The sequence below is a fragment of the Lepus europaeus genome, chromosome 8 (genome assembly GCF_033115175.1).
Source record: "Lepus europaeus isolate LE1 chromosome 8, mLepTim1.pri, whole genome shotgun sequence".
Lineage (NCBI taxonomy): Eukaryota > Metazoa > Chordata > Mammalia > Lagomorpha > Leporidae > Lepus > Lepus europaeus.
Window position 1 is genome coordinate 21,699,277 of NC_084834.1, and position 21,685 is coordinate 21,720,961.

The 21,685-nt window shown below is 39.8% G+C and overlaps 2 protein-coding genes across 3 annotated transcripts in view; one reads left to right on the plus strand and one right to left on the minus strand.

Annotated features, from left to right (window-relative positions):
- The window catches only part of LOC133765234 (ATP-binding cassette sub-family E member 1-like), a 1,116,285-nt gene that overhangs the window by 266,248 nt on the left and 828,352 nt on the right, over positions 1–21,685 (plus strand). The gene's annotated exons all lie outside the window — the stretch shown is intronic.
- Positions 1–21,685, minus strand: part of GUCY1A1 (guanylate cyclase 1 soluble subunit alpha 1) — a 65,144-nt gene that overhangs the window by 30,467 nt on the left and 12,992 nt on the right. For both annotated transcript variants that reach the window (XM_062199048.1, XM_062199049.1), the window contains exon 2: positions 3,323–3,675. In XM_062199048.1, the coding sequence (XP_062055032.1) occupies positions 3,323–3,577 (255 nt within the window). In that variant the 5' untranslated portion in view covers positions 3,578–3,675. The remainder of the gene's footprint in view (positions 1–3,322; positions 3,676–21,685) is intronic.

Below are 21,685 nucleotides of genomic sequence, written 5' to 3' on the forward strand. Positions count from 1 at the left end.
GGGACTAGAACCTGGTGTGCCGGCGCCGCAAGGCGGAGGATTAGCCTGTTAAGCCACGGCGCCGGCCCATATTTACCGTTCTAAAATGTACTTGCTTTATATATACACACATGAGAATACTTGAGGATTAACTGCTATTTGAAGCAGCACTGCTGTGTACACTATGGATTTTGATGGGTAAAATTTCATTGGTCTGGTATATGGATAAGTAATTATGTCAGCTGATTCTTAACTTTTATATAGTTTTTAATATTTTTAGACCACTGAAATATTAATCCAAAAGGACAAATTATAATATCATTTCCTTTTCTCCTCTCTTCAACTCAATATTCTGGAACACATCTGTAATCTCTTGATTCTCCTCAGATCCACTTAGTCTCAGGAGGTCTTCTGTTTGTGGGAGTGCCATTTACATATGCAGATCCAATTTAATTGGTTCATTTCAATAGCAGGTTCTTATCTGCCACTGGAGTTGCTTATACTTCATTACAAGCTTCTTAAAGACACCATGATTATAGCAATAGAAATATCCACATAAGTGAGCAAACAATATCATTGAAAAAATGAACAATGAATAAGATGCAGTTTACCATCACTTCAGTTATGCCTTTTACTCAAAAAAATGAAATAACTTCATGTACCTCAATTTCTTCACATAGAAATAGAAAGTTTCTATTAGATGATCAGTAAGACCTTTTAAAACTCAAATATTCCACTGACTCAGAATGATATCTTCCATTCTAATTTGCTACAGATGAGGAACTCGGATACTTGCCATGACCTTACAAATACCTAATTGTACAATTAAATCTGATTATCTAAAATAAGACTTATGATTCTGTCAAATACTATTTTGAGTCTCTTCCTTTGAATTATTGAAAACACTTAAAGTAATCAATAGGCTAAGCATTGAATCTGTCAACACAAAAAAAGAATCTGTGTAAAAAAAGGTATTTTTCAAAGATAGGCATATGTTTAACAATGGATGAATTCATCTAGATCAACTATTACATGGCTCAAATATACTCAACACTGAGACATTTGTTATCAGAGCAGAGATGGTCTCAGTTGGAGAGGAGTCCCAGTAGTTAATGTCAAATGTATGTTTTCACCTTCAAGAATTTCCATAGTCTTTCTTTCCCTGCTACATGACAATGTGGCAAATCTTAAAGTTTTTTTTTATATATTTATTTGTTATATATTTGGAAGGCATTCTTACAGAGAGACAGAGGAAAAGACAGAGAGAGTAAGATCTTCCATCCACCAGTTCACTCCCCAAATGGCCAGAGCTGGGCTAGTCTGAAGACAAGAACCAGGAGTTTCTCTTACATGGGTGCAGGGGCTCAGGGATTTGGACCATCCTCCACTTCTTTCCCAGGTACATTAAAAGGGAGCTGGGTCAGAAGTGGAGCAGCAGGACTCAAGCCGGCCCCCATAGATTATTCTTATGAGCCCATGAACAAACAACCAGGTTTCACTAAATGAAGAAAAAGGTATCCCTTGTGGCCCTTCATTACACTTCTTTAGGGACTAAAAAGGGGAAGTTTACAGTGGCCTGCATATCTCTTCCAGATTGAGATAAGGCACATAATTCTATAACTTCTCCCCTAGCAGACAGCAAGCAAGAGGGATGGAATCTGCATAGAAACAGAAAAGGTTTGAGAGGTTGCAAGAATCTTTAGCTGGGCCAACTGGTGAGGGATTTCCTTGTCAAAGCCAGTCCATAAAGACTGGAGGGATGGGCATTTCTTCAGCTGTGTAGACACCAAAGCTATGAGACACATGAAAATCAGGGAAATGTGACACAACCAAAGGAACCAAATAGATTTCTAAAGAAATAGAGAGCTAAGAACTGACCGGCAAGTAATTCAAAATAATAATCTTAAGGAAACTCAGTGAGCTACAAGACTACACAACAGACAATTTAAGAAAGTCAGGAAAATGATACATGAACAAAATGAGAATATCATCAATGAAATGGAAGCCACAGAAAAGGAACCAGTCGAATTTTATAGTGCAAGAATATAGTCACTGAAATGAAAAAATTATTAAAGAATTAAGAGAAATACTTGATCAGACAGAAAAATCAGGGAACTCAAAAGACAAGTTTGAGTTTGAAATTATCAAGTCAGAAGAGCAGAAAGGAAAAAAGAATGAAAAAGAGAGAAGCCTGTTGGGACATCATCAAGTGAACAGAATGTTATAAATATTTTTACCAGAGAATGGGCCTTTTGGAATATCATCAAGTGAACCAGAAGATTTTCAAAAGAGATTCCAACATGCCCATGACTCCTTTTGTAGGAATTCAAAATTTATAAAACATAATAATAAAGTTAAAATGGTAATGATAGGATTTTGGAAAAACATGGAAGCTGCCCAACTCTTCCACTATCACCATCCCACTAGACAAGGGCTCATGACTCAGATCCATGGTAGCAGGTCAAGACAGCACAGAATTTGAGACTCAGAGTCACCAGCAGAGTGGAGATTTTGTCCTCCGTAAACTGGCAGAAAACATATGATGGTCTTTGAAACCAAAAGAGGAAAACTCAGCAGACAATAAATTATTCTTCAATAAATTATTCTTCAAATAAATTATTCTGTTGCAGAGCAACAGAGAGAGGGAAAGACAAACACAAACACGCACACACAAACATGGGGTGGGTGGGGGAAGTGGAGAGAAGAGATCTTCTGCTAGTTTACTTCCAAAATTGTTGCAACAGCCAGGGCTGGGCCAGGCTGAAGTCAGGAGCCTGGAACTCCATCCTAGTCTCCCACCTGGATGGCAGGGGCCCAGCTGGGTCATTTTCCATTGTTACCCCAGGCACTTTAGCAGGGAGCCAGTTTGGAAGCAGAGCAGCCAGTACTGAACCAGTGCCCTGATATGAGATGTTAGTATCACAGACTACAGCTAACCCACTGTGGCACAATACTGGACTCAGGAATTTAATTTTAAAATAATTGCCATCAACTACTGAGCATGGCAAGAGCCATGGATGACCTTGCTTAAAAGTCATTAAAACTGTAGGAAATGGCACTGTTACCATTTCCATGTTATAGATAAGCAAGAAGCTGTGAGGGGTAAGCAGCTGTAGAAGATCCTTTCAAAAACAATTCCAGATATTAAGCATCTTGGGATTAAACTCGATTTAAGAACATGACTGTCATAAAAGAATGTTTTTTCCAAGTTTGAAGGAAAGACGACATTTATTATAGCCTTGAAAGAGGAAAGGTACGAATTCCTAAGCTTTTGCTTGGAAAACCATTTTTTGTTTTTCACAATTTCAAAATATCATTAAGAGCTCTATGGCAAAGCACTCACCTCTGGGAAAATCAGTTTGCAAATGCTCTCGGCCAAAGTGTGAAGGTAGACTCGGCTCCGACTGGTCTTTCTCTGGGGCAGACCTGCTTGTGCGTTCTTCTCAGGAACGTCCTGGCAGACGGGCAGCGTCGCTTCGCAGCTCTCTGAGCTCCCTGCCGCCTCCTCGGCCGGCTCTCTGGGAACCTGGCCTGGCGCCAGCAGGGAGAAAGGGCACTCCCCCGTGATCTTGAGGTCCTTGAGCTTTGTGCAGAACATGGTGCTGGTGGCTCTCACCTGCTCTGATCTCCCCCGATGAGCTGCTCTCCTTATGTGCAGAGGCACTCTCAATTCAAGGACACTCACAACTGGGGTGCCTATGGGCAGCAAAGGATCAGAAAGAAGGGTGATTTTATCCACTAACAAAACCAGAAAAAGACAGGCAGAAAAAGCAAAGCCTAGGCACCATTTTCCAGTAAAAAAAAAAAAAAAGTTCTGATGGAAATGCCGATTATAAAATGAACAGAACTTTACGTCTTTACCATCTGTGCATTTTAGCATTCTAGTAAAACACTTGCTTTTAATATTTTAACACTTTTCAAATGAAATGCAATTTTCTCTGAAGTATCCTTAGATGATCTATGGATTTTCATTTTTAAACACATTTGATTTAGTTTGATTCCAAGAAAGTAGGAAACCATGGTTTTATGGTGAAGTCAAGTCTAAAATCGTGTTTTATTAGTGCGAGTACTACTATATAATGCTATCCTTTCTAAACCATCAGAATCATATAAACAAATGTGTCCCCAAAATGCCTAAAGGAATAAATGTCTATAATGGTGTCCAATCAGCTGTTTTCAGAGTTGAAAAAGTCCTAGATGGAAAAAAACTTCAATAAAAATTATTATTGCAAAAGAAAATATTTAATTCTATAATGAATAAAATAATTTTTAAATGTTATCATCAATATAAAAAAAGTATTTTTTTCCAAAGAACTCTTGATCCCTAAGAATATATCACGGGATTTACAAGAATCTCTGGATCTGAATCCAGATGACCCTGTACTAAACCAACAAAGCTGCTCTTGCCAGAGGTCACTGAACCACAGACATCGCCATTCCTGCAGATTTTCCCTTATACTTTCGCTTTTAATGATGTCGTCGTAAATCCTTCAATTTACAACTAATTTATTGTTCGTTGGTTGTCATTGGAACTGCCTAGTTATGAAGTTAGCTCATCAACCATACTAATAGGGGCAAGCATTTGGCACCGCAGTTAAGACACAGCTTGCGACACCCAGAATTCCATATCAGAGTGTCTGGGTTGGGATTGGAGTCCTGGCTCCAGTCCCCATTCCAGCTTCCTTGTTGGTGTGCACTCTGGAAGATGTCTGGCGTTGCCTCCAGAGACTGAGACCCTGAGAGCCACAGGGAAGCTCCTGACTGGGTTTCCAGCTCCTGGCATGGGCCTAGCCCAGTTCCAGCTGGTGAGGGCATGTAGGGAGTGAAACAGTAGATGGGAGATCTGTCTCTCTCTGTCTCTCCAACTTTAGAACAAATTAATACATAGAACGAAGTTAGGAAAGAATACCAATAATCTTGATAAACTGGATCCATCAACCATTTCCTACTCACAGAAAACAAATATGCCACATAAAGAATGGAACATAACCCACAATTACTAGTTCTCTGTGCTGGACACGGTGCCGTAATTCAATGTTCCCCATGGCAACCATTAGACACAGGTATCGCTATCCCCAGTGGCCCAGATGCTCAGAAGTTCATGTCATTTGCCCTCATTTCAAATGCTAGAAATGACAGAGGTAGGGCCATCTGTCTCTACAGCCATTGTGTTTTCTATTACTCCAAACTCCCACTTCCAAGTTAGACCAGCTCCTACAAAGTCAGGGACAGTTGATATACTAGCTTATCTACCTTATTTACAAGTTTACATCAAGTATCAGTGAAGAAAATAATTCTCCTACTCATTGCCCTGTGGCAGTGAATCATTCAAGATACAGCCCTATATTTCAATCTTTAGAACTGGAGTTCAGTTATTTATTTTTCTTCTCTATGCTTTGCAATGCCCTTAATATGCTACCAATACATAAGCCACGGTCTATAAATTGTCAGAAATAAATTATCTGATTAGTTTAGAACCATGGACAATTCACTTTCTGAGCTGGGGCAAATCAGAAGGTTAAATTCAACATCTTGCAGCCTTTGGGGTGTCATGGAATATTATACACCAGGGGAGATACAAATGCTGACAGGCTGGAAGAAGTTGTCAGTACCTTGGTTACTTAAAATGGTACTCAAAACTCTGTGATAGTATATAATTTTCGAGTCTTCAAGAAGGCACAAAGGGAAATGTTATGTACTTCTGACTGGAAAACATATTCTGCCAGGGTAACAGGAGCTGTCTGCCTCAACAGTCTATAAAGCTGACCCAAATGTAATATGGCAATGGGGAAAGGTCACTTGGATGCTGGAAGACATAAAAATCGAAGGTTTTCACATGTTTCTCTTAAGACTCAATTCAAGGATGGGTATTGTGAAACAGCGGATGAAGCCACTGCTTAGGATGTCTGCATCCCATACCGGAGTGTAGGTTTGAGTCTCAGCTGCTCCTTTCCAGCTCTAACTCTCTGCTGATGAGTCTCAGAGGCAGCACAGGATGGCCTCGTACTTGGGTCCCTCGCACCCAAGATGGAATTCCTGGCTGCTGACATTAGCCTGGCCCAGCCCCAGCTGTCGTGGTCACTTGAGGAGTGAACCAGAACACGGCAGGTCTTTCTGTCTCTTCTCTGTCAGTCTGTCTTTCAAATATATAAATGAATTTTTCAAAAAGACTCAATAAGTATCTGTTCTCAGTCTTTACTGCATCTCAACATGGCTTGTTGTTTACTAACTTCTGTTACGGTTTGAATTTGTGATCAGCAAAACTTTTCTGCAAAAGGCAGAACAGTAGATGCTCTAGGCTTTGCAGGTGCATGCTCTCGACTCAGCTCTGCTGTTGCAGCACAAAGGCAGCCAAAGGCAATATACAAACTAATGGGCCTGGATGTGTTCCAATAAAACTTTATTTGTAAATTATAATAGTGGTTACCACAGGCTGAGGTGGGCAGCAGAGAGGGAGAGGCTGATTGATGGGTGTTAAGTTACAATTATATACAAATAAGAAGCTCTGGGGTTCTATTGCACAGTAGGATAACTATTGATAACGTTAATGTTAATGGGGTTCTATTGCACAGTAGGATAACTATTGATAATGTTAACGTGCTGTGTGTCTCTCTACTTAAAAAACCAGAATACAGCATTTTGAGTTTTCACCACCAAGAAACACTAAATGTTGAGGAAGAGACAGATATATTTACCCTGAATGGAAATTACACATTGTATAAGTACATCAAAACATCACATGGTAACCCATAATATGTACAAGTTTTGTGTATCTGTTAGATTTTTTAGAAACTAAATAATATGTATGACTGAAAAAGAAATAGCCTGATAAAGCAAGACCTAGAAAAGACAAATACCACTTTTTCTCATATTTGTGGGAGTTAATATAGAGAATAAAAATCAGATGAATGTCATATCATTTGGTATTTAGCTATAAATATTGCTTCACTGAATCATACCATGTAAATGACAATATGCTCTTCTTTCCCCACATGAAAAAAAAAAGAAATGGAGAGGGCGGAATAATGAGGATTCTCAGGGGCCTTATAATGTTTTATTCTCTCTTTTTTTTAACTTTTATTTAGTAAATATAAGTTTCCAAAGTACAGTTTATGGATTACAATGGCATCCCCCCCCAATAATTTCCCTCCCACTCACATAATGTTTTATTCCTAATTTGGGTGTAGGTTATGAGTGTGCTCAGATGACAAAAATCTCATTTATCTGTACAAATTAAATGCATTTCTGGGCATGGATACTGTATTTCAAATAAGATGTTTAGAACAAGAACATTAATAGTATGTATAACCAAACAAAACCTCAGCCAAAACAGCATGAATTTGGCCCACTGGTCATTTGCTGACTTCTAATTTTAAAAATTTAACTAAGTTAGCATTTTAATCCAATTTTGACTCTAAGACCCGAGTTCTTTTCTCATGTTCCCTACACATGCCTCTCTCCAAAAGTAGCAGCCTATATGAATCCAGCTTCGTACACGTTGAATGAATCAAGGAGAATACGGCAGATAATAGTAAATAACTATAAAAATAACATCAATATTTTACATTAATTTTCAGAAGGAAGAATTTATTAACAATGCTAGAATCTCAGTTATATCAAAATATAACTTCAATTAACAGAAGGGAATACTGAAGGGAAAAGAAGGAAGGCATTGAGAAATAAAGGTTGGAGACTGACTCTGACAAAGGTATACACTGCTTCCTATGATGAGTTATTCTGGAACATATTATAACTTTGATATTGGACTTAGAAGTTTGATATAATACAGTTTATGATTAATGCTTCTATTAAATTTAATTTCTTTCAATCATGGTCGATTCCAACTCTAGCATCCAAACCCAAGATTATTTTAAATTTAATTTAATTTACAATGTTTTCTTTATTCCTTTGAGAGGCAGAGAGAGAGAGAGAGAGAGAGAAAGAGTTATATCACATCCATTGGTTCATTCAGCAATGCCCTCAACAGCTTTGGGCTGGGCTCAAGTTAAGATAAGAGTCAGGAAATCAATCCAGGTCACCCATTTGGGTTGCAGCAGACCAATTACTTGAGCTGTCACCTCTGCTTCCCAAGATGTGTATCAGCAGGAAGCCTCGGTTAGGGATGGGAGCCAAGGTACCCTGGTATTGGATGTGCATGTCTTAACCAGTATCAACAACCAGGCCAAACACTTGCCCTTCCTGCCAACACCTCCCTGCCCCAACTCAGTATTTTAATTCTAAGCCACCTGCTCAATCTGGCTGTACTAAGAGACCACTGAGCAGTCAGTCTTCCCTGAAATGCTTTCTTTTTCTGTACTGCACAGTACTATAATTTCCAGAAAATACGTTTAACACTTTTTTATTAATGTAGAAACAGCGACAAGAAACACGTTGTGCTTACTTCAAAATCAGTTAAGTGTTTAGTCTCATGAAATCACATATATATAAACAAACTAATTAGCATTCTTCCCCCATTCAGCTGATGAATTTACACTGTGACAAAGATGTACACAGGGCCGATACCTTGGAAACTTATGCTCGTCTTGTGTTTGCTGCCAGGAATACAGAATACGCTCTTCAACTAAAGCGAGCTATGACTTTCAAGTGCAACAATGGCATGGTTATTTGATGAATTCAGTACATGGTTGGTTGTGGAAAGGGCAGTAATACAATAAGGGAAAAACAGACAAATTAAAATAATAAATTTTAGTGAGAAGGTCTGGGCAAGCAGCTTGACAATATGTTCTCAGAAATGTGCAGAGGTACTTGCCATCCCAAAAGTTGATGATTAAACAGCCTCCAAATATATTTAATGCTCTCTCCCTTTCACTGGTGAGTGATTAACTTTGCCATGGTGGGAAAAATGACCCAACTTCTGGCCTTCTATTCATAACTGGGACATATTATTGTTCAGGTAAGGAAACTCTCCACCTTATTTACTACACACAACAAGGGAGTGCAGACCTGGGGAGAACACTCCCCAGGTACTCTTGACACAAAGCGCCTCTTTTGTCACAGCAGATTTCAAATTAGATGTTTGGTGCAGGAGTAAAACATCACTAGGATGTCTGCACCCCATGCGGGAGTGCCTAGGTTTCAGTCCTGGCTCCTGCTTCTGGTTCCAACCTCCTGCTAAGGCACACAGCAGGAGGCAGCAGAAGATGACTCAAGTAGTTGAGTCTCTACCACCCACCTGGAAGCGTCAGGCTGAAATCTCAGCCCATGACTTCTGCTGGGCCTAGCTTGGCTGTTGTGAGCATTTGAGGGAGTGAATTGGAGGATGAAAGATCTTTCTCTGTGTCTGTGTCTGTCTCTGTCTCTCTGCCTTTCAAATAAATAAATAAATAATAAAAAAAAGAAGAACCAAAGTTAGAAATGGGGGATGCAGTGGCAAGCTTAAGCATGAAGTCTCCGTGGTAAAAGGAAGCAGCTGCATTGGATGCCAATATCAGCTTTGGGACCCAGGCACGCCAATGACTGTACTGATACAGATTGACATCTTTTAAGATCATATTTGAAAGTCCAGATTTTTAAAACTAACCCAGAGAAAGAAAGAACTTAAAAAAGCAAATTGTCTTGGTGATGATAAAGTTTGCATGCTGTAGTACAAATCCTAACAGTTACCCAATTTCATAAACAAAGGTAAGGAAAACAGCTTAATTTCCAGCTTAGATTGAAAACCTGGAGAGTTCTCCTTCCTCAGAAATTGAAAAAAATATTAAATCAATTCATATAAATCATCCTTTAAAAATGTGTTCCTTTTCATTTTTCAGGAGGAAATGTTTATAGAACTTTCCCTATGACTTACAAAGAAAAGAAGACAAAGTATCAGTAGAAAAATGGATGAGCATATCCAAGTCTCTCCAGTACTAAGTAAATAAAAAAAGGCAAACAAATTTCAGACTCCATCCCATCATTTCTCTCTAACATTATCATGATCTCTTTACTTTAACGCTTCTTGAAAGAACAGGTCTGATGGGCTACATTCATTTCCTTAAATCATGTGTATTCCTAAGTCTATAACTAATCTGGCTTTTCCTTCTAGAATGTTACTGAAATACTGTTACATACAACTATGCCTAAAGTCAAAGTTCAAGAATCTCTTGGTTTTAACATTCCTGAATCTCCATTCACTTGCACTTCCTTTTTCATAATCTTCACTTGCACAGATTCTTTGTTATCACTGGATTGCCTCTGTTTCATTTACTTGTTCATTTTTCATCCTATTCAACAAGTATTTATGGCTGTATGTTAAACACTAGGCATTTTGTTAAACACAAGAGCAGGGCAATGTATGAAGGACATTACCCTGCACTTGTGGAGCTCCCCACCCAGTGGGAAATCAGTTCTAGGAAGTGTTTCATGTGCTACCAAAAGGGGAGACACACGGTCCTGCTTGAGTGCAAATCAGGTTCCAAATCTGGCCCCATGAAAAACATCTGAGCTGAGCCAGATGAAGAGAGATCTACAAAGAACAGTACGCTTGGAGGCCAGGACAGACCCGTCAAGTTCTAGTCACTGAGATAACTTCAGTGTAGTTTGGAGTACGGGGTGTGGGACAGCAAGGTGATAGCGACAAGAGATACGACAGGCAGGGTTCAGGATCTTGCAGGGTTCTGAATGCTCCACTGGGAAGGCTACAATTCTGTTCTAAAAACAATCTACTAGATGTCTGGAAAGCAAGAGCTTCATTGATTCATATAAATTGAATGCACTGTTAAAAGACTGAGACATAGAATGCAAACCATGTCAGAGTTGGACAGACAACAGATCTTGGGATGTGGAGATGGCCCAACTGCAGAATCATTTCCAAGAGAGACTCCACAGCCCTTGGCTATTGACAGAATATGGGGGATGAAAACGAGGGAGGACACATTCCTCTGATTTGGCTTCTCAAATCCGCAGCCAAGGAAAAACTCTGGAGACCACACGGAGCAATCAAAATAGTGCAAGATACATTTCCCACGCCTTTGGCCATTTCGTCCTAATGACACCCAGATCTGGGGTTATATAACACCTTGTGGGAACCAGGGCGCTCCAACTTTCCTGATAAATCTTCTGGAAAGTCATGTTTCGTCTTCTTCCAAAGTCCAGACATTGAATGTTGACTACAATTTATATCACAAACAGAACATCTGCTTTCCTAACAGTCTACATCTTCATGTAAAAGTGTGAGTGTCTACACATAGTTTGGAGAGTGAACAGCACCTATCTTACATTTGTGTGACTAAAGAACCACATTGTAACTCTCCCAAAACTAACAGACCAACTCTAAAGTCAATGGCAACTTTGCTTCCAATAATCAAATAGACTGAGGATACCCCCACCCCAACAACAGATGGCCTCATCCAGGTACAGCACTGAGCACAGATTAGAGTTCATAAGCCACATTCATTCCACATTAAAACTGAGGTGGAGGCCAGCGCCGCGGCTCACTAGGCTAATCCTCCGCCTGCAGCGCCGGCACACCGGGTTCTAGTCCCGGTTGGGGCGCCGGATTCTGTCCCGGTTGCACCTCTTCCAGGGCAGCTCTCTGATGTGGCCAGGGACTGCAATGGAGGATGGCCCAAGTGCTTGGGCCCTGCACCCCATGGGAGACCAGGAGAAGCACCTGGCTCCTGGCTTCGGATCAGCATGGTGCGACGGCCGCGGCGGCCATTGGAGGGTGAACCAATGGCAAAAAGGAAGACCTTTCTCTCTGTCTCTCTCTCTTTCACTGTCCACTTTGCCTGTCAAAAAAAACAACAACAACAACCAAAAAAAACTGAGGTGGATAGTGGTGGGAATTAGGCCTGTTAAGATGATGTTTGAAATACTCATGTCTCCTCTCAGAGCACCTGGGTTTGGTACCCAGCTGTGGCTCCTGACTAACTTCCTGCCAATGAATACCCTGGGAGGCAGTGATGGTTCAAGTGACTGGGGCACTGGTTCCCAACATGAGAGATCTGGATTGAGGTTCCCAGCTTCCAGCTTTGGCCCAGGCCCAGTCCCTACTATTGCAGGCACCTGGGGAGTGAACCAGCTGTTGGGAACTCTCTCGGCCTCTCAAATAAATTTAAAAATCTAAAAAAGAAAAAACAAAGCGAGTTTGATCAACAACCTTTCACAATGAATTTGGGAGACTTTCTGTGGCATCTCTGAATTTGGTTCACAGTAGGGAAATTCTAAACTCAGAATTAGCATTCTGTGTTTCTCAGTCCTTATTGCAATAAGTTTACAGAGTGTTTTGTAACTAATTAGAGGGCAAAACTTTGGCACTATAAATCCTAAACACACATACTTAAAACTCTCTAGTGTGAGAATCACTGAAATTTCCATACATGCTTCTTCAGATTAATATCATTACCACTTGGAGTGGATCAGGCAGCGTATGAGAAAATGAAATATACTTTTTAGATTTCCTGCAGCTCCTATGATTTCTATTACAGTTATATTGCTAAAATAGTTTCTTACGGATACTTAGTCATTTAAAAATGAATTTATTGGAAGTATTCTAATTATTTGACAGGAGTTAAAGAGGAAATGTTAATTCCTTTCCAGCCTACAAAAACACGTTTTGTTTGCATCTATTTGGGAGTAAATACTGTGTATTTCTGTAATGTGAATTGGCTCAGGCACACCTATAAATAGGGGAGTGATGTCAGCAGCAAGTGTCACAATCATGCTTGATCCCCTCAGCCCACCTTCCTCTCACAGGCTCTGACCCATCTTGGAAACATTAACTGCCGTTCCCTTTATATTCCCCTTGTCTTCAAAATTCAGTAGGCTTTTCACTTTCTTATAGGCCTTTCCCATTAGCTACTTTTCACCATTTTCCCCTGAAGTCAAAGGCTATAGCCATAGAATTCTGCCTGTCTTACTAAGCTTGCATGCTTTTTAGGGTTGTTATTGTTTGTGCCAGTGCTCTGAAGTGTTCAATGGTTTCACGCCAAAAAACTTTTATTTTTAGTTCACAATTTTGTAGTACACAAAGTATGTAAGGAACACATATAGCATAATATACCACAAATGCTTCCACTCTCAAAAAGCTTTGATTTAAATCTGCAAGGATGCCAGGAGGCAGACTTTACCTGGAAGAACAGTCAATAAGGTCACATTGTCTACAGATTCAACTTTGACTTATGAATACAATCTGTTGAAACATTTAAGAAGGAAATTCTTGATTACTAAATAGTTGGGTTGATTGGTAGATTTAATTTATGTGGCATAACTAATCATTGCATAACATCACAGCTTTTTCTCTTCTTCTGAATTTTGTTCAGGAATTAACCTTCTACAGCCTGGACATCATATTCATAAACACAGACACACAAACATACTTGCATACATATATCTGTTTTATCCCTTCTGCAATGGTGATTTTTTTAAAAAAATAATTTATTTATTTGAAAGAGTAACACAGAGAGAAGGAGAGGCAAAGAGAGAGAGAGAGAGAAAGAGAGGTTTTCCATTCACTGGTTCACTCCCCAATTGGCTGCAGCAGCTGGAGCTTGCGCCGATCTGAAGCCAGGAGCCAGGAGCTTCTTCAGGGTCTCCCACATGAATGCAGGGGCCCAAGGTCTTGGGCCGTCTTCTACTGCTTTCCCAGACCATAGCAGAGAGCTGGATTGGAAGTGGAACGGCCGGGACTCGAAACCGGCACCCATACGGGATGCCGGCACTGCAGGCGGCGGCTTTACCCGCTACGCCACAGTGCCAGCCTCTGCAAGAGTGATATTTTAAGTGTCTGCAAAATATGTGTGAGTGAGTGTGAGTGTTCCACTTATGAATATGATTGCCATGAGAGATACTCACGATTTGGAGGGATCAGTTTACATAAATGTAGGTACTAGAACCAGCTGTGTCTTGAGGCAATGGTGCTACTACAGTAGTTAAGAGTTTAGACAAAGGGCCAGCATAGTGGCATAGCAGGTAAAGCCACCACTTGGGATGTGGCATCCCAAGTGGGCACCCGTTCATGTCCCGGCTGCTCCACTTCTTTCTATTTATTTATTTATTTATTTATTTATTTTGACAGAGAGAGTACACAGTGAGAGAGACAGAAAGGTCTTCCTTTGCCGTTGGTTCACCCTCCAATGGCCGCGGCTGGCGCGCTGCGGCCGGCGCACTGCGCAGATCCGAAGCCAGGAGCCAGGTGCTTCTCCTGGTCTCCGATGGGGTGCAGGGCCCAAGCACTTGGGCCATCCTCCACTGCACTCCCGGGCCATAGCAGAGAGCTGGCCTGGAAGAGGGGCAACAGGGACAGAATCCGGCACCCCAACCGGGACTAGAACACAGTGTGCCGGCGCCACTAGGCGGAGGATTAGCCTAGTGAGCCGCGGCGCCGGCCCCGGCTGCTCCACTTCTGAACCAGCCCCCTGCTGATGTGGCTGGGAAGGCAGCAGAAGACGGCCCAAGTATTTGAACCTCTTCCTCCCTTGTGGGAGACCAGGGGAGTTCCCAGCTCCTGGCTTCAGCCTGGCCCAGCCTGGTTCACCTCATTTAGGGAGTGAACCAGCAGATGGAAGATTCTCTCTCTCCCTTTCAAATAAAATGAACTCCATACATATAATATAATATCTAACCAATAAAGGCGTGTGCTTTTCCTGCATTCCAGCTTCCCAAATTGGAGTGCCTGGATTCAAGCCCTGACTGCCCCTCCTATTTCAGTATCCTGCTAATGGCCCAAGCAGCTGGGTTGCTGCCACCTGCATAGGATTCCCAGGTTTTCAGTGTCCTGGTTTCAGCTTGACCCAACCACGGCTGCTTGGGGCATTTAGAGAGTGAACCAATAGACAGACAGCTATCTGTCTTGGGTGTGTCTGCAGGGGTATGTGTGTTTCTCCCTCTCTTCCTTTCAAAGATAAACAGTCTTATATTCTTATATTCAAGTCTTCAGTCACTGACTTCACAAAATATTTGATTTGTCTTCTACTAGATATCTAGACAACTTCTTAAAACAGGGATGAAATTATCAGCCCAGACACAGCCCAGCACTTTTGATACACACAGCCAAGTACAAATGTCTGTGGCACTCTACAAGAAAATCATGGTACCAGAAGTTACAAATAAAGGACCAAACTTGTTCTATTTTCTCAGAAAGATCCAGAGAAACCTTCTTTTTAAAAATGATGCACTTAAGCCTATTTACAGGAATTCTGATACACTATCAAGTGCAGTACGCTACAAACACAGAAGCCAGTTTCCATTTAAAGAAAATAAACACCACTAAAGTCTTATCTAAGTCAAGAGTAGGGTTCCTTCTAACGAATGACAAAGTAATAGACTTCACAGCTCAGTCCAGAGCAGGAAGATTCTATTTTGGTTTTATCTTATATAAGTCTGTTAATTTAAAAGCATATGTCCAATGTGTTTAATAAAACATGTTATATAAAAGTTGGTGTGCTATGCTGGGATTTTAAAGTTCTTTGCTGTTTATTAAACCGAAATTGTTGCATAATTAAAGACATTATGTTTCTGGAGCATATGCAATTTTCTACAAATCCACATTATTTAAAAGTGGAATTTTTTTAAAAATCTCATAACAATCAAGCTTAAGTGGAAATTCTATGGTGTCTGATTTTCTGTTTCTAAAATGTTACACTGAAAAATAATTGGCATTTGTTATAGAAAGAATCTTGTCTCAAAACACTGCTTTTATGAGCTGTTCTTAATATCAGTTCAGTGTTAACACTTTTATCTACATATTTTCTCGATGTTCACTTATTTTGTAGAAAGGTTTATGTGATCAATGGGGAGAGATAAGATACTAATTGGCATGTTCACTGTAGGATATTTGTGAAATCACTCAGAATCTAATTAAAATGAGGTAAGTCACCCAGAGTCCAATTAAATAGGAGGTGCACAGGTTTCTGCAAAAGTGAAGAAAGTTCTGGGACTTAGAGTAACATGTAGAGCACTTGAACTAACATTCTGAACAATGGGGAGAAATCAAGGCCATTTCAGCCTTGACAGGAAGGAGGAGGTGACCTTGGGGTCATGAAACTTGCCCAGATAAAGAGGAAAGCTTAATGATTTGGCATTTAACCTGACCATTAAAAAAAATTCTGGAGTAATAGACATCAGCGATCTTCATTGTTTCCCTAATACAGCTCTTGGAAATTTGCCCAAGGTCCTCAAGAGGAATGACCCAAGAACTAAGACAGACATGCAAGCTTAAGACCCCTATGCATGGTTGGAAATAGAACCCTAGCTGATTTAAGAACAAATTAATCAAGAAGTGCAGGAATTTATCCGTGGTGGAGGGGCACTGGAGGAGCCACAGTGGAGTCCTGAAAGTGCAGGGTCAGATGTTTGTCCTGAGCTTTCCTGGGGCCGCAGGCCATTGCCTAGTGAGAGGCCGGTAAGCAGTCATGGTCCTTTCCAAGTGTTCAGGTAGCAACATGGGACAGACCATCAGAATCTCTGATTCTTCAGACATAAGGAAAAAAAAAATGATCTCTTGTCAAGACACTGGGACACCGATCCTTGATGCTTGTTAAAACCAAACCAAGCGAATTTCAACACTAGTTCATTGTTTATTTTTCCATAATGACCAGTTTATAAGAAATCATTTCCAGAAACGACTTCTGGCTTCTAACGTACTTCACAGGTATATATTTCCGTACTCACAAAGAACATGTTGAAAGAGGATAAATCTTTTCCCACTAAGTGGAAACCACAGCCTATTCTTTTAATGCCTTCTGCCCTCTAATTGATTCAAAACAAAGAGAGTTAAGATATCTTCTTGTTCACAGTAAACCTCAAGCAATTCTTATTCTTATTTCACTATCTCGTACATAAAAGTCCACATAAAAAACAGGCATTTACGTAACAAAACTTTAGAACTGGGATAGATGTTAGTGATTATTTACTGCAATTCCTTCCACTTTCAGATGACAGGACAAAAATCCAGATTTTAGTGACTTGGCCCAAATCTCAAAGTTCATGAGGTGTAGAAATGAGAAGGAAATCTGGGAAGTGTGACTACCAGCCCATGGCTCAGCCCAGGAAGTCATGATCACCTTCTCAACTGAAATATGGAGACGCTCTCTCCTCCTTTTGTGGACTCCTAGCCACGGCCCCATTTTGAGAAAAACTCTGCACTTAGTGCTTTTAATTTCGGTTCCATACTCAGCAATCTCCTGAGTGTTATAAATGCATCCCAGTTGCATTTCATCTGCACACCACGCTAATGTTAGCACACACGACAAACTTTGCTTTGGTTGTCTGTGGATCCTAAAGCCTCTCCCTAGACTCTTTCACAATTTCTCATCACACTTTGCACCTTCTCCAAAAATTATCTTTAGAAACTTTTCAATTCATTAAACACATTTTCTAAATAACCTTACTCTTGTCCTCACTTTTCCATTTATGGAAAATTAGATAAGTTTCCAGCTTCAAACTGACCAGTAAAATGTACTTTATCCAATGCTGGACTGCCAGCAAGTTACTGTCTGCTAAATTAAAAGACAGGCTGCAAGTAGTCTGGTATGAACATGGAAGGGGTCAGGTAGCCCTAAATTATTATCAAATTCAACAATCTCTTCCTTTTATTGTCCCTAAATCTTTACAAGTGAAGACACAAATATATATATGTATATATATATATATATGTATATATATATATATATGTAACATAAAACTTGAGCTGAATTTTTCAAGTTTTCCTTTTCTGCTTAAATATTATTAGTAGTTTCAATTTTTTACTCTTTGACATGGTGCAATCTCAACATACAAACAGGTTTATGAATTTCACTAAGGTCTGATTTACCAGAGAGATCAACAATGCTTGTGTAATTCCTTATCCTTATTGTTCAATTCACTGTGAGGTCATATAACTGCAAATCCATACTTTCATCCTAGAGCTCCTCACCTATTATTTAGCACAGTATCATGCATGACTGGGCATTCAATGAAAGTAACAAACATCAGTAAGATATACTAATATTAGGTTATTAATTATAGTAATATATAGAAAAAATATAGGCAAGGAAAACTATAAAATCCAATAAAAGTGAAGATAAATTGAAGCCTACAAAAATTGTATTCCTTGGAAACAGGTTTTAAAATGAGTTGTTACTAAATTCAGTTAGAATTCAACTAAAATTTATTGAGCTTCTAAACAGGATAAGACTATCGTATTAATTTTCTTAGGAGCCTAATGAGGAATCTATACCCACAACCACACTGATTTTTCTTAAATAATCATCGTAAAAGTGGTAGAGATGGGGTATTAACAATATTCATAAGAAATATCACTCTCAGGCAGTGGCAACTAATGGATGATCAGGAAAGCCTTGGAATGTGAAGAAGTTGAGCTTAATTTTGAGAATGAACATCGTGACTATGGCAAAATGGCTGGTCATGGAGACAGAACAGCCTGAGTGAATATGAGAAACATGGGAAGCTGTGGCAAAGACAGGAAATGGTGTTCGCTAGAGATACTATGAAATTAAGTTGGCATGATGTGGCAACTCACTAGAGCTGAGCAACACGATGACAATAACCGAGGTTTTACTTGGAATGATAGCGGTGTCGCTACCAGAAAGAGGAAACAGAAGTAGAACAGTGGACCTGAAATAATGCTGAATTTTATTTTTTTATACGTGGGTATTTAACTGATAACAGGGCCTCTAAGTAGAAATACAGCTGAAAACTGTAGTCTTTAATGTAGGAGCAGATAACAGGCTAGAAATGTGAATTTATATCCCTACCTCCCCTACTCACACGCAGAGGAAGCCATTAGCATCAGGAGTTAATTCCAGTTCTTCAAGATCAAAAGACTACATGCAGAGAATGAAGATGGCCAAATTTAGTACTCATAAAGACGGGAGAAGGATGTTATGGTTAAAACAGAGAAGCAGCAATTGGGACAGAATGGTGAGGATAACTCAAAAGTGGGTAAATGTTCAAGAAGAGGTGTAAATTGCAAGAGGGCAAAGAAGATAGACCATTTGATAATACGTGAGAAAGATATTTACAACTTTTAAGAGATTTCAATAGCAGTAGTGAAACAAAAGTGAAAAGGAGTAAGTCGCCATGAGGAAACGCTCTACATAATGGAGTACAGATTACAGGAAGATCAATAATTAGGACAGGTTTTTGGCACAGTGGTTAAGACATTCAGAATGCTTGCATCCAGGACCAGAGTGCTTAGGTTTGAGTTCTGGCACTACCTCTCAGTCCAACATCTTGCCAATGTGCACCCTGTGGTACAGTAGTAATAGCTCAACTACTTGAGTCCCTACCACCCACACGGGAGACATGGAAGGAGTTCTGGGCTTCTAGCTTTGGCCTGCTCAAACCCTGCCTGTTGAAGGCCTCTGAGGAGTAAGCCGGCGGGATGCAGCTCTTTGCCTATCTGTCTCTGACTCTCCCTTTCACATAAATAAAAATAAATAAATAATGAAACTTTTTACTTAAGAGTAAAAGCCAAAAATTAACAAGCAGCATGTCTGAAAGACAGGAGTATCTTTCCATCATCTATATTAGAGTTTTCTGCCAATTAAAATGCTACACAACTACAAAGTTAACTCAAAGTCAACATGGATCCTTTATGTCCAGTTAAGTTGTAGAAAATCCCAAGAGACCTTTATTCCAACTCTAATAATGACAATAAGCAACATAAATCATAGTTTTTAAAAAATCCATCAGAAAGTGTGCTATGAAAGTGACAATGGGAAAGACTGAACACTTTCCTTCCATTATCAGAAGTAAAGCAAGGGTGCCAGGTCTCATTACTTCCAGTCAACATTCTACTGAAGTTAGGTCCTAGATGCAGCAATAAGTTAAGAAAAAGAAACAAGTAGCAAAATTATTGACTATCTGTTATTTACACATATAATTATTCCTGTAGGAATTCCCAAGAGACTTGCAAAATAACAATTAGATGTAAGAAGGTAAACTTAGCAAGGTTTCAGGATGCAAAGCTAATATACAAAAGCCCTCTATAATACCTGAACTAACAGTTAACATTGGAAAATTATTATTTTAAAAAAACCACTTACATGGCCAGTAGTGTGGCATAGTGGGTAAAGCTATGGCCTGCAATGCCGGCATCCCATGTAGGCTCTGGTTCCCATCCCAGCCCCTCCACTTCCTATCCTATCCTGCTAACGACCTGGGAAAAGCAGTAGATTACAGTCTCAGTGCTTGGGCCCCTACCACGCACATGGGAGACCTGGAAGAAGCTCCTGGCTCCTGGCTTTAGCCTGGCCTAGCCCTGACTATTGTGGCCATATAGGGTGTAAACTAGCAGATGCAAGATCCTTCTCCTTCTCCGTGTCTCTCCCTCTCTCAGTAACTCTGATTTTCAAAATAAAAAAAAAAAAATAGGGTCCGGAAATGTGGCATAGTCGGTAAAGTTGCCACCTGCAGTGCCAGCATCCCATATGGGTGCTGGTTCAAGACCTAGCTGCTCTACTTCTGATCCAGCTCTCTGCTATGGCCTGGGAAAGCAGTAGAAGATGGCCCAAGTCCTTGGGCCCCTGCACCCATGTGTGAGATCCAGAAGAAGCTCCTGGCTCTTAGCTTCAGATAAGCCCAGCTCCAGCTATTGTGGCCAATTGGGGAGTGAACCAGCAGACGGAAAATTCTCTCTCTCTTTCTCTCTCTCTTTCTCTGCTTCTCTGTAACTCTGCCTTTCAAATAAATAAATAAATCCTTAAGAAATAAGCCATATATATATATATACATATATATATATATAAACTATATATATCAAGTGGACCCTGCCTGGCCCCCAGGAACTGGTTCCACCACTAATTCAATGTAAGACATTTGATACAAGTTACTTACCCACTCTAAGCCTTCCATTCCCCATCTGTAAAACTGAGATAAGGATATATCAATTCTCAAGGGTTTTGACCAGAGTCATAGAGTTCCATCACTGCTTGGGACACAGTATATGCTTAATAAATCTTAACAATTATTATTTAGACTTGATATTATTGTAACACCCTTATGTTTATCTTCTTCAAAAAACAACTGACCCAAAAGAGCATGTTTTGAAGTGCAGTCTGCATATTCTCAGAGATGACCTGAGACCCTTTCAGGCGATCTGCAAGGTCAAAACTATTTTCATGAGAAGATTCTGATAATATGTGCCTTTTTCACTTTCATTATTTCATGGAGCACAGTGAAGTCTGCCAGAGGCTACATGACATACGGTGATGTAATCATTCTAATGGAATTTATCTTTGTTATGTTGAGGCCATAAATGCAGGTTTCCAGAAGTTAATGCAATTTATCAGGGCTTCTATTTTGTTCTTTCCAACTATCACCACACTTACTATAATCTCTGCAATCTTATTGTTACCTAACAAGTAAGTACTTTGAAATCCTGAACTTTTTCCCTTGCTTACCCGTAAATACAAGCAGTAATTCACTTTGTTATTTTGCTTTGCAGTCCTATGAAATTATTTTAATTTTTCTAAATTTAAAAATTTTTGTTGACTTATTATTTTACAAATTAACATCTATTCTAATTAATCAGAAAATCTATTTCTACTTTTCTTACATTTAAGGATAGGTTTTTGGCTCAAAACTAAAATTTTAGAAGATTTTCTGAACCCATAGTTGTCCCATCAAAATGGTTTCACAATACTTACAATGTCCTGATGCAATCAGCAGAGATAGTAATGAATGTGAATTTCTGACACCATGTAATAAAGTGTGTCACCATCTGGAAAATCTGTACATTTAATGGACAGATATTTTCCACATA